The sequence below is a fragment of the Euleptes europaea genome, chromosome 10, assembly GCF_029931775.1.
Source record: "Euleptes europaea isolate rEulEur1 chromosome 10, rEulEur1.hap1, whole genome shotgun sequence".
NCBI classification, from domain to species: domain Eukaryota; kingdom Metazoa; phylum Chordata; class Lepidosauria; order Squamata; family Sphaerodactylidae; genus Euleptes; species Euleptes europaea.
The window spans coordinates 32,577,677-32,591,199 of NC_079321.1; the positions used below are offsets into that span (position 1 = coordinate 32,577,677).

At 44.1% G+C, this 13,523-nt stretch overlaps 1 protein-coding gene across 1 annotated transcript in view; it reads right to left on the reverse strand.

Annotated features, from left to right (window-relative positions):
• TRAPPC12 (trafficking protein particle complex subunit 12) overlaps positions 1-13,523 on the reverse strand; it is a 59,076-nt gene that overhangs the window by 21,455 nt on the left and 24,098 nt on the right. The window contains exons 5-6 of the mRNA XM_056856656.1: positions 9,978-10,090; positions 4,586-4,658 (exon numbers count right to left, since the gene is read on the reverse strand). Coding sequence (XP_056712634.1) covers positions 4,586-4,658; positions 9,978-10,090 — 186 coding nt within the window. The remainder of the gene's footprint in view (positions 1-4,585; positions 4,659-9,977; positions 10,091-13,523) is intronic.

Consider the following 13,523-nt stretch of genomic DNA (forward strand, 5'->3'; position numbering starts at 1 on the left):
CAGACAGACTAACACGGCTACCCACTGTGAATGTGTAATTTAGAAGATTAAATTTACACCACTCAAGATGCCTCAAACTGACCAGCTAAGTTAAAATCTCATTTTGGAACCACAGCATGAAGGTTGAGGAGCCGGCCTCAGCCCCCTGCCCTCTTGCCTCTGGCTTGGCAAGGTGGTAGGAAAACCTGCTGAGTTTGTCTGCCGCCCCACCACGCTGTGGAAGCTTGGGGGGGGGGTGTTTGAAGGCTGCTGCATAAAACAGCCCTCAATTTCTCTCTCCCTGAGTTTGCGGCCAGGCGCCTGGTGTTTGAAAGAGAAGGGCTCCTGCAGGGATCTCGCTGCTTAGGGAGAACAACCCCAAGAACAGTTTTGTGGGAGTAAGCCCCATTGGATAAAATGGGGCTCCCTTCTGAGTAGAGCAGCTTAGGATTGCACTCTTACTTCTGATGCACAGGATTCGGCTGTACATTTAGTTGCTTTCAGGTGTGGCCTGAGCGTCTGGAGTGAAAGTACCACAGCAAGACAGACACAGCAGAAGAACTCGAGTTTAGGGTAATGATCTTAAGAACGGAATAAGACACATAGTTCAATTGTGGAACTCCCTGCCCCAGGATGTGGTGATGGCAGCCAACTTGGAAGGCTTTAAGAGGGGACATGTTCATGGAGGAGAGGGCTATCCATGGCTACTAGTCAAAATTAATACTAGTCGTGATGCATACCTATCCTCTCTAGGATCAGAGGAGCATGCCTATTATATTAGGTGCTGTGGAACACAGGCAGGATGCTGCTGCTGTAGTCGTTTGTGGGCTTCCTAGAGGCACCTGGTTGGCCACTGTGTGAACAGACTGCTGGACTCGATGGACCTTGGTCTGATCCAGCATATTTTCTTTTGTTCTTCTTGTGTTCTTACATGACGTATTGCTTTGCTTGTGTGACGTAATATGAAGTTCTTTTCAGGGGTGCCAATTATTTGCTTTATAAAACCTTAGGTACCTCTAACGGATTAATCTATTTATAAGTCAGTTCAAATGCTTGCATAGCCTCATCCCTAAAGGGCAGGTCAATATAAACATACTGAGAAACAGGACTAAAAAAATTAATATAAACCCAATGAAACAAGGTTAAAAAAGCAACAGCAGAAACAGGAGGCACAAAACCACGTCCACAGAAGCCAGCTAATATTCTTAACCAGCCACTTGATATTAGTGGGAATTCTGTTAGTCACGGTACAAGATCAAGTTCCTTGGCGCAAACCCATAGGACGCATAAACACAATTCAAAATGCTTTTCAAGTATTAAAAAAAAGATGAATAACCAACAAATTCAAACAAAAATATCCTCAATATTTCTAATTATAACCGTTGCCACACGATAATAACTGCATTCTTTGCAGTTATTAACACCGGCCCCAGTTTTGGAGGGTTCGTACTAAGCCGCTGTTTTTTTTTCTCAGAGAATTTGTGCACTCCAGAGCAGCTGCAGGACTCGATGCCGTACCCAAAAAAAAAAAAAAAAAAAAAAGGAAAAGCGCTGCCAGGAAAATGGTGCAATGCTAAATCTCTTTCCTCCCAACGAACACATGAATGATGAGATTGCCCTACCCTCCCGTTTGGACGAGAGGCACGGCAACCAAGCCGGTCTGTGCAACACCTACTCAGACAAGCAGCAGGGAAATGATGCTGCGGATCTAATCCCATAAAGGAGGCAGGCTATTTCCAGTCACCGCTCACCAAGGCGAAAAAGAAAAAAAGGGGGGGGGGAAGAGAGGCTCGCCTCAGCTGGAGCTCACATGAGAACATATATAGAAAGTTTCCTGCAGCTCCAAAAATGCACCAGAGCCCCTTGCAGGGAGCTCATCTGATTGACCTACTCAGGCAGAGATGCCTACGGTCCCTACAAGTGTCCTCTGGGCAGCATTAGGCAGACAGGCAGCTGTAATGCTGCTGCACTCCAAGCGCATAACAACCTCTCTCTCACAGATGCTCCAACGCTCCCTCCTCTCCCCCCTCCCCCCCCTTCTGCTGGCTGCCTTGCTCAGAGTCGCTGCCCAGGCCTGGGCTGAGCTCTGAAAAGCAGCTGCGGTGAGAGAGAGAGAGGGAGAGAAGGCAGTCAGAAACAATTATGCTGCTGGGCAGAGAGAAGGAAGGAAGGAAGAGCCACAGACCACAACTGTGAGAACACTCTTTGACCGTAGCCAGAGGGAAACAGTTGGGAAGACCCAGGAGCCCGAAAGGAAGCATAAATTGGTCACAGATGCTTAAAAGGGAGGGGAGAGATAAATAGAGAATAAAAGCCTCTATTTACATTTTTTTTTGTCCTCACAAGTAACCTTGGAAAGCTTACAGCTACAACCGCATGCATGGATTTCAGTTGGGTTTCCTGGGGAGGGGTGTGTGTGTCTTCACACTTTACAGATGAAAACCCTGCCATGCTCGTGTGTTGTTGTATGTGACCAGATATTTCATTCCACCGAAGGCTCAAGCCGTCCCATCCCTGCCACAATCCCAAACAGGCAGCTGGTGGACAATTCCTCCAAGAGGCAAAGGCAGATTCGCTTGTACTTTACAGGTTCTGTAGGTGGAGTTCTGTCACTGACAACCGGTCCCAGATTTCAGTCCTTGAGCTCAAATCAATCTCTTTCTCCCCCCACTACTCTATTAATTTTTGTTTTTAGGACTGCACAGGGGAGGGACACATTTTCCTGAGAACGCTCAAAACGCTACCTTTGTCTATCTTTTCGTAGCTGCACTGCCTCTGGCTGGATCCTTGCCTGCTCAATTACCTGATGCACCAGGAGGAGCACTGTGCGCTTACACAGGCTCTTCTCCAAGGAGCGCGCCAGGGTTGCGACCTTGGTCGACTGGAACCCAGGTGGCTCTTTGACAGCATGAAAGCATGCTGAAGGCTATGAGAAAAACTTCGTTAAGCACACAATAGAACAGAAACTTGTCATGATTGGCAGTCTTTATTTTAAAAGGTTAAAAGAAAGTGTGACATTCTTTGGAGAGCATCCAAACATCTAAACAAATTAAAAAAACAGAGAAGCCTTTTTCCATGCATTTATCCAGACGAACAAAAATGTGTTTGAATAACTGAAATTCCACTTTTGAGGGCTCTTAAGTACATATACTCTTAAGTATATATACAAGCACATATATCCTTGGCTATGTTCTTTCGTTCTTGGTGGGGTGGAGGGGGAGGAATGGTAAACACCTGTGATGGACAGGAGGTGGTCTTGCCCCTGAAGGGAAAAACAGACACTCAGCTGAACTTATGGGAGTGCTGCTCCAGCATCCAATCACCTTTTTTTTTGGGGGGGGGATGTTGGAGGGAAGCAGAGGAGAGTGGTGTTCAGGTCTGCCTCAGGGAGAGTGAAGTGATACTTTCTGGGACTGCCTGAACAAAAGAGCAGACAGTTTGAAGTGTAGCTCTGCCTGGTTGCGTGGCAGAGTGGTTTAACTCTACCTCTGGGAGTGAATGGAGTACCCAATTGGTAGGCCTGACTCTGGTAATGAGAAGACCTTGTACCATTTAGTCTGAGTCTTCGGAAAGGGCAGACTGGTGTGGGTGGTCCCCTGTGTGTGTGAAAGGATCCAACCTAGTGGCTAGTCAGTAAAAGCCTGTTTGTACCTGGAAGCATCAAAGAATGTTCAAACCACACTCTGAAGCCGTAACTAGCTTAAATGTAGGTGCCTCAGACAGGTTAAGAATATAAGAAAGGCCATGCCGGACCAGACCAAGGTCCATCACAAAGTGGCCAACCAGGTGCCTCTAGAAAGCCCACAAACAAGACGACTGCAAAGGTTTCTCCTTTGATTGCCTGGAGACCTGTGCTGCTGAGCTGTTCTTTAACAACCACTTGTAAATAAATAAATCGTATTTGCCATTTACATACAATGCCTGCCTTGGTGATCTTCATATTCTACTTGTTTACAACTAGACTTACCTCACGGCAGCAAACCCAAAGCCTTTACACTTGCTACCCTAAGAACTTGTAACCGAGGGGAAGGTTTACAGTTCTAATCAAACCTGGTTCCCCCAAATCATAAGAGGCTGTGGGATCCCCTTAGTTGGTAGAAAGGGCCTATCACAACACTTTGCTAAGTATATCATCAAAACATAGTAATATACAACAGAAAATCCTTAAAAAGAATCTAGTAGGCAGCGCTACCCTGGAAGGCAGATCTGGGTCTAAAAAAGAGGTTCTACTGTCAGAGAGAGACATATAGACACATTGAGTTAAGACTGAATGGTCTCTTGAATTTTTCTTCAAAGCTTTAGCTTCACACTGCTATAACCATAAATTTGTCACTTTAGAATAGCAGCCATTTTCTTTTTTTAAACTGGAAAGATCCGATTTAATGCATCAGTATGATCAATATAAAAGGTGAAATCTGTGAAATGAATTCCAGCAAACAAAGGACAAGGTTTGTCATTCAAATGGCAGAAACGGCTACATGAACACCAACACCACTATTTTAACAACTATGGAGCAATCTTGTGAGAAGTTTTGACAGCTCCTAGGCCAAGAATAAAATACGGATAAAAATACACTGTCTGTGAAAAAGGCTTAAGGGATACTTACCCTGTCTGTTCTCCTGCGTAACGTTAGTCATGCTTCCATCTTCTGCTAAGCCACGCTCCAAGTTGTCCAATATCTGGGGTGAATATTTTTAAAACAATTTTAAATTGAACAAAAACCAAACAACATTTTCCCCCAAAGGTGTAGCTTTGTTAGTCTCCTGCTTCAAAATTAAACAGGCGCTCAGTGGCACACTAAAGTTAACACTGATCACAGTTATTTGAGGCAGAGCTGGAATAAATGTTAAGAAGACTAACAACTTTTTTTCCAAATTCAGTTTTAAGTTTTGTATTTTTAATTGTTTAAAAAATTTTAACGTTAGTGTTTGATGTTCCACAGGACTACTGTTTAATGTAGAAAAACTTCATACATTAAGTGTCAAGTCAGCCACAGTTTTCACATTCTGCATGAAAACAGACTCAAACAGGAGTCTTCCATGTGGGAACATCTGAAATCACCAAATTCATCAGCATTACTAGGATTAATTAGGAAAAAAGAAGAACACCTTTGTACTGTCACTGTTACAGGAAGAATACTAAAATACAACAAGTGTATTAAGATATAGTATATACTTGTGATGCACAGATTTTGAGGAGGAGGAGAAGGAGAAGAAGGAGAAGAAGAGTTGGTTTTTATATGCCGACTTTCTCTACCACTTAAGGCAAATTCAAACCGGCTTGCAATCACCTTCCCTTCCCCTCCCCACAACAGACACCCTGTGAGGTAGGTGGGGCTGAGAGAGCTCTAAAAGAGCTGTGACTTACCCAAGGTCACCCAGCTGGCTTCATGTGGAGGTGTGGGGAAACCAACCCGGTTCACCAGATTAGCCTCTGCCACTCATGTGGAGGAGAGGGGAATCAAACCCAGTTCTCCAGATCAGACTCCACCGCTCCAAACCACCGCTCTTAACCACTACACCACGCTGGCTCTAAGTGAGATATCAATTGATTTCCTATTTGCCTATGCAAGACCAAGACAATGCAGTGATGTATGCTAGAGCAAACCAGCTCAACACAGCCCGTCATGCTGAGCACCGGCCACCCAGCCATCTAAGATGGCCAATCAGGGCCTCCTTTGAGTAGCCAGGACAACCAAATAAGGAAACTGTAAAGTATTTGGTAGGTTGGAAGTTGTGGCTGGTGGGCTGCATTCAACTTCCCAAGTGGGGCTGGCTTGAGCTAGAGGTCTGGATTCGGATGACAGAGCTCTGCACTGAGCTCCACTCTGCAGTGAAACTCTGCATGCAGCCTTGGGACAGGTTCAACTGAACCTACTCCCCAAGGTGTCAAAGAGGATCAACCGTGTGGAGTGCATGGAGGAATGACAGGACACAAATGTCATTAACTAAACTGAATTAAAAAATAATTTCAAAATGATTCCAGAAGAGTACTGATTTGTATGGTGTCCAGGAGATTAGTTGATTTTGGCCATTTATTGCAGGGCTGTTTCCCTACGGTCACCCCCGCCAACAGTTCTGGCGCTTCGTTTTGATTCTGCGTGCCCTTCCCAACCGTCAGAGGTTGACTCGCTCTCTCTGCGTGATTCTGTACTTTTTGCCCGCGTTTTCTGGATCCTCACTTAAACAGCATCCAGAAAACACAGGAAAAACGCGTGGAAATGTGTGGGGATAGCAAGGCGACCTCTAAAGGTCAGGAGAGGCGTGTATAATCAAAACGAAACCCTGGAACAGTTGGCAGGGTGACCGCAAGGGAAACAGCCCTGCATAAATAGCCTTATTCTCAGTGTTTCTTCCTGGATCACAGTCTCCTTTAAAAGTCTGCATGTCTGCAATTAACATGAAGGCTGCTTGTTTTTGTTTTTGTTTTTTTTGTTTTTAAAGAAACATAATGTAAAACAGTACAAATTAATTATAGGAGATGCTACCTAAAACAACGCAAGGATGGGGATGATGATACGGAAAATTATTTGGACTACTAAATAATGAGCCTTTGCGTCCTTAACAGTACATTTAGCCTTCTACCTGCGATGAAGGATTCCTAAGGCTCTCTCCAGTGTGATGCCTTCTAACAGCCTTTTGGTTCACCACACTCCATCCCTTCTTTATTGCACCATCCTTTGGCCAAACACAGACTGAATGACATTAACTCCACAGCCTATTAAAACCACTTGTGCTTTAATCAGCTAGCAGTTTCTGCTGATCAGCAACATATAAGGAACTCCCTCTCCTGGGGACTGAATGCACTGTTTCTGTGCTGATCCGAGCGCCTCCTGCACAGCAGAGACTACTTTATACTCCAAGGAGACCGGGCATTTCATAACATCTAGGCAAGACCATCCCAGACTCCACATATTTATTACTGAAAAAAGCACCATCAAAACATACATGATGCTTTACAGAGGAACATAAGGAAAGTCAAGCCCAGGCCTAAAAGAGCTTATGCTCTCAATTTCAGTAACAGTGGAAATTATAGAGCAAGGGAGGGAAAAAGAGAAACAAGGGTAATAGGGGGCGAAAGCATACAAATGCAATAACACGTGCTTAGGCTTTGACAAAAGAGAGAGAGGTTGCACCATGCAGGTGTTCTGGGACACAATTCCAGGCAAATGGGTTAGAGCATAGGGGAAAAGGCAGAACTGTTTAAAAGATCAGCAGTCTTGAGCACTAGTGACGACCAGGGACATCTCAAGAGGTTAAGGACAAAAAAAGTACAGAGGACCTAGTTTGCAGACCACTCAGAAAAGTAAAGGGATACCGAGTTGGTGCTGCACGTGGAAAGGGATTTGAAGCCAGGACAGAAGAAGAGTTGGTTTTTATATGCCGACTTTCTCTATCTTTTAAAGGAGAATCAAACCAGCTTACAAACTCCTTCCTTTCCTCTCCCCTTAACAGACACCTTGCGAGAGGGTTTGGAGAGAACGGTGACTAGCCCAAGGTCACCCAGCTGGGTGGAAGTGGGGAAACCAACCCGGTTCACCAGATTATAGTCTGCCGCTCACGTGGAGGAGTGGGGAATCAAACCTGGTTTTCCTGATTAGAGTGTACCACTTTTAACCACTACACCACGCTGGCTCCCATTTGGAGAAGTACCAATGCAATTTGTAAAATCCATCCAGTAAAACTATACAGAGGATCGTCTGTTAAAAATTAGGCACTCCTCTACCTAGAAAGGAAGTAGAGATCAAAGAAACGGGGTAGAAGCCCAGAAGTAGCAACCTCCCTACTGAGAACCAGGGCTGAATCTTTGGGGCACCAGAATGTGGTTTCTTGGCAGGGCAACACTACTTGGCAGGCCTCAGTTGTGGATTGGTCCAGCGGGTGTAAGAGTCGTTTCAAGACAATAAAGTAGATAAGCTGCCACACTGAAGGAAAATAGTCAAGAAAGATGGAAAAACCAATGTCACCATCTTCACATATTTAAACTCTAGCCAAACAGGAGCTTAAGAGAACTGTTCTGAAAGGAGCATGATCTTGGGTCAAAAACCATCACTGGAGAGCAGGGTGCTGAAATGCAGCCTGCAGTTTCTCCTACCACATGTTCCTTCCATGTCTCTTGGTGAATGCCTGCCAGACCTTCTCCCTTTACCAGTATCAGCCTTTTAAGCGGTCCCAGCTAGATTTTCAGAAAAGCGTTTCACAGAGACGAATGGGGAAAATACATTAATATCCATGCCGATGCTTTTGTTTGCCTGAAGACAATTCCCTACTAGGTTGGCTCACCAGGGCAAGAGTATATTGATTTATGTAAGGAAGGCCAGTTGTCCAAATGAAAAACAAAAAATAGAACTGAAAACACTTTCAGGCAAAAAATAAGGAGCTCCACTGAGGCTTCTGAAGCAAGGAATATACAACTCTGATTTTCCTGTGAGGGGCTTGTTCTGGTAATGCCTATAGGCTACGTATTTACTCGATGGAAAGGATACACAAGCTGAAATTCCTCCCAGAAATTGTAACCTAGGTACATATTTCAGGAAAATGCTGCTTTCAACAAGCAGCACAGATTGCAATAACATATGCATGGCCTTATAAGATCTTGGGTGGGAGTCTTCAAAGCGCAATCCCAAGGTGCTTACACAAGGGGCGAGCACACCCCCACAGTCCCTTTTAACCTAAGAAAAGCTGATAGTAGGGGACCTTCATGGACCAAAAAAAAAAAAAAAATCCAGGATAGGAAGGCTCCAGGAAGGAGGGGGAAGCAGGTGACGTCGCCTCTCCTGATTTTTCCACCAGCAGAGCTTCTGCTGCCCAAGAGGTTCCGTTGCCCTAAGAGACAGAGCAATATGACTTCCCCCACTTGCCCCCGTATCAGCTTTTTGCAGATCAAAAAGGGCGGGCTGGGCAAGGGGAAAGAGGGGAAGTTCCACATCCCCAAGAGCCTTCCTTTCACACTCCATTGGTTCCAAATCGCATAGTGTTCTGTTTGGTGAAAAATCCATTAAAAAGAGACATATCTGTACAGAATCAGACAAATCCATAGCTTTGTTTGCTAAATATATAACCTCTGGCCACATCACTCTACTAGATTTGGCTGATATCACGTGTAAGTCAGGTGCTTTCTACACAGAGACACACTTGTGCAGTTTCGGCTGCCAGTACAGCGCAGTGGCAACAGGGATTCTACACATCAGGTTTTCTACACAATCAGCAATTTAATAGTGTTGTATTGATATACTGTTATACCAAAATATGCCACCAGACTCTCTCAGTTCCCAGCTTCCACGTTTTAAGTCCCTAGCCCATTTTGCTGTGGAGATATACCATACTTTCCTCCATGTATCTCCACAAAGAAAGGGGGCTAGAGACTCCCCCCCCCCCAATGAAGGCTGAGAATTCAGAGAACCTGATCCATATTTTGATATAACAGTACGGAGAAGAAATGGGAGGGGAAATGGCTGCTGTGTCGGCAGGACCAGGAAAATCCAAACTTTTCCATCCACAGGGCAGCCACCCAGGCTTTATTGTGGTCTTTCCCAAAACTTCAGAGTAAAGCAGGTTTGTGAAAGATTGGTAAAAAGCCAGAGAGGTTCTGAGAAGTGCACAGTGCTGTGGAGAAGCAGGAACCCTGCCCCACTCTTCCCAACTGCATCAAACTCAAGGCAAATGACCCATGCAGAAACACCCTTAGAGAACAGACCTAGGTTGGGTTGTATGTTACTCTAAACGGGGAATGATCTCACCCAAAGTAAGTAAAATTTAATTCACTGGTTTTAGTGGAAAAGATTTCCAGGTATGGAGAGAAGTGCTAATTCAAGCAGTCTGAAGAACAATAGCGCCTCTGAAACCTACCTCACCTTGTTGAAGTATCATCACACTGTACATGCATGGATTCAACACAAAAAGGAAGCCTGGTGTTCAGTTCTGGCACTGTGAGATGCTCGGTGTACAAACAACACAATATGGTTGCTTAAGAGTTGACCATTTAGATAAAGCTTTTACCTTTGTGCAAATTGTTTCCATATTGTGCAGCCTATCGAGCGACTCCTGAGGATTTCCTAGATACTGTTGAAGTTCAGCATGCAAAATCCTCATGGAGAAAGGAACCATGGAACCTGGAAAAGTAACAAAAGGTATGGATTATTACTATTTTTGAGTAAGATCTCTGCCTATATGCATTTGCTTACCTGAATACACAGAAGAAAACGTTTTATCGTTGAATAAAATAATAAATGATAAATTTAGGATGAACACCCAGGATTTCCAAACACTTGGAGGGGCCTGAAGTTCTCCCAGAATTACAATGGATCTTCAGGCTACAGAGATCAGTTCTCCTGGGAAAAAATGGCAGCTTTGGAGGGCACACTCTATGGCATCACATGTCCACTGAGCTCCACTCTCCCATGCTGTATGTCTGCAGCAGTCATTAGAAGTCACCAATTCTACTCTTTTAGGAAGGAGGACCACCTAAATCTAAAACACTGCTGATAGCTATCTATGTTGTTTTTAAATCCCCCAAAGCTTAACATTTTTTTATCATGAGCTTATTACAATTCTTTTATTCTAAGCTTTAGCACTCAGAATTGCGAAACAAGAAATACTCAGGCTCCAAAAACAAACTAATACTTCCTGGACCTGATCCAGCTGAAGTTAACCATGGTTAAGTCCCACTGAAATCTATACAAGAGAATGAAACAGGAGCGGATGACAAAGTGAGCTTTTTAAGTTACTCCTGTTTGATTTTGCCACTACAAAGTAATATGACTACACATCTGGAACTGTACAACTTGTCCCACTGCACTCCATGGGATGCAGGAGTTAATCAGAGCAAGTCCCCTGGGCATTAGTTTTGAATAAATATGCTTAGGGTAGGGCTGTACAGTCTGGCTAGACTGGAACCTTTTGAACTCCGGTTACTTTTGATTATGTGGCAGCCATATCCTGAATACGACAGCCCTCTGTTGTAATTCCAGCAGGATAATCATTCAGTTCGTTGCAGCCAAAAAAAAAAAAAACCCAGTGGCCCCTTATAACATTTATTGTGGTGTAAACTTTCCTAATCCAGAGGCCACGATATCAGGTGGCATGAAGTGTTAAACTCAGTAAGCAGAATTTGAAACACACAACGGTATGAACAGAAGAGGGGCACTGGGGTGGGTAAATTACTATTATAAAGACAGGCCAGAAGGCCTGCCCTTCCAAGACACGTGTGTTACATCACAGTACAGCAGCTAGGGTTCTTCTGTAGCACCTTAGAGACCGACAAGACTTTCGGGGTATAAGCTTTTGAGAGTCAAAGCTCCCTTTGTCAGGAGCTAGACTACCGGGCTCGATCCAAGCTCTTCTACTGCAGACCAACACAGCCACCCTCCTGAAACTATCTTCATTACCATTCAGAGCACAGGTGGAAAGAAAAGATTCAGCCAAAATCCAATCAGAGTGCAGATGGAATGCACCCAATAGTTGATGAACTGGCAAAGTAGGGTGAACGCGAATAGAGCTCAGAAACCAGTAAGGATGGACGATCCTCTTCCCCTTGATAAATCTGAGGCCCCTTTAAGAAGGGGATAAGATGAATCCCATATCCTTATAGTGGACCATGTATTGCACAAAAGGAAAGCACCATATAATTCCCGCAGTCGTATTCCTCAGGAATGGACCATGTGCTTCCTGAAGCACAGCATGATGGCGGGAAGGCAAGCTTAATCTTGAAGTACATTGCTGGGCATGGAGAGAGATGGACTTGCAAAGCAAAGACAACAAATCTGTATGTGCTGCAACGTAATTTCATGACAATTCAGGACTAGGACACACACTACAGAGTGAACTTCCAAGAACATGTGAAATTCGATATGATCTCAGGCTGGCTATTTCTATCAAAAATACCTGGTCCATAGGCTTTAAAACAAACATGCTCAAAGTCTGAAAAAAACAACACCTTCTACTGTAGTACAGTGAATTGTCTACAAGCCCAGTTTTATTCCCTTTCTCACTGGCCTATGCAGTTCTAGAATGCCTTCTTCATGCACCCTAAACCAAGAAATGATGCCTTTTCTGTATCCCCTCAGCAGCCCATTGACTCTTTTCTTCCCACTCCTCATGAGCGGAGACTTCTTTATTACATTCCTGCTATCCAGTTTGTCTTCTCAGGCCTGTTAACAACTTTCATTCCACAGACAGATAGATATTCCCCAAGCCACAGAGAAAATACGGCTCAGCTAGCCCTGAGACTAGTTATTAAGCAAACTTAATGATCCTATTTGCTCCTGCATAGAAGGCCACCCATTAGTATAGAGGTTAGCGTGCAATGGAAATCCATAACTCCATCACAAAGATGTAGAATCAGAACTAAGCCCTACAGCTTTATTCTCAACGCAGTGAATAAAGTTGGCAGCCGACCGGAGCTGAAGTTAATTTCTTGCAGAGTTTATTACTTGGCTCACTTCAGTTTCTGAGGGAGACTCCTTGACTGTAATCTTACCAGAAACCCTGGAAGGTGCAGAAATGGTAGTGGCATACGTCAGGGAATGGCTAAAATCAGGGCTCTTGCAAGATTCAGAGCCCAGGAGCTTTACAATATATTTTTTTAATGATAGGAGGTTGGTGGGTTGAGTCTCAAGAAGTATCAGTGGTAACCTACTAGAAAGAAGAAAAGATCCCCCCCACAAAACGAGTGACTACCAGGGATTTTCCCTCTCCACCGTAGTTGTATAAAAGACATCTTAACACCAGAAGACAATGATGGATTATAATTTTGCTGAAGTACTTAATTTTGTTACCTGCATTGCAGGGAAAGCAGTATCTGCGTGCATGTACACACACGCATCCCAGTACTATTCAGTAACGAGAAAGTCACAATCTAACTGCAGTGTATTTAGAAGCTAGATTTCTTCCTTGAGGTCAAGAAAGCTCAGCAAATTTTCCTTCACAGCGTGATCATCACACAGATGCACATGATATCTTAAGAATGAAATAGGCAACAAAGGTAACTCTGTTACCTGCTTCACTGAGTTTTCACAGCGACTTTCATAATCCACTTGGGAAGCTTGGGAAAAGTGAAATATACATTTTAAACAAAAGAAATGAATGAAGCCCCAGTCTGAGCGACCCATTTACATGGGTCCCTAACAGCGCCATTTTGCAGGAAAGGACTTGAAATAAGACTAAATTAGCAAAGGCCACCTAAAAGCACTTTTCAGCCCCTCTGCTGCTGTTGGCGAAATGTTTGAAAGCCAGAAAGGCTGGTAAATGTGCTTGGATCAGGCTTCCAAGTCAATGGATGGTCTTGCAGGAAGTCTGATTCACAATCGCATTTCAGATCTGACAAAACACGGGTGATCACAGTCTAAAATTTAAATTGATGCAACACAGCCCAGGAGGTACAAAGCTGTCCAGCCTGAAAGCCAAGAACGATTTTGTTTTAGACGTGACTGGATACTCCAAATGCCTTGCTGATTTCACCCCTGGCAAGCATCGCCCTTGGTGGCTTTGTTTCAATTAAAACAAAAATTAGATGCAGATAATATATTCACAGCAGTCCTTGTGTAA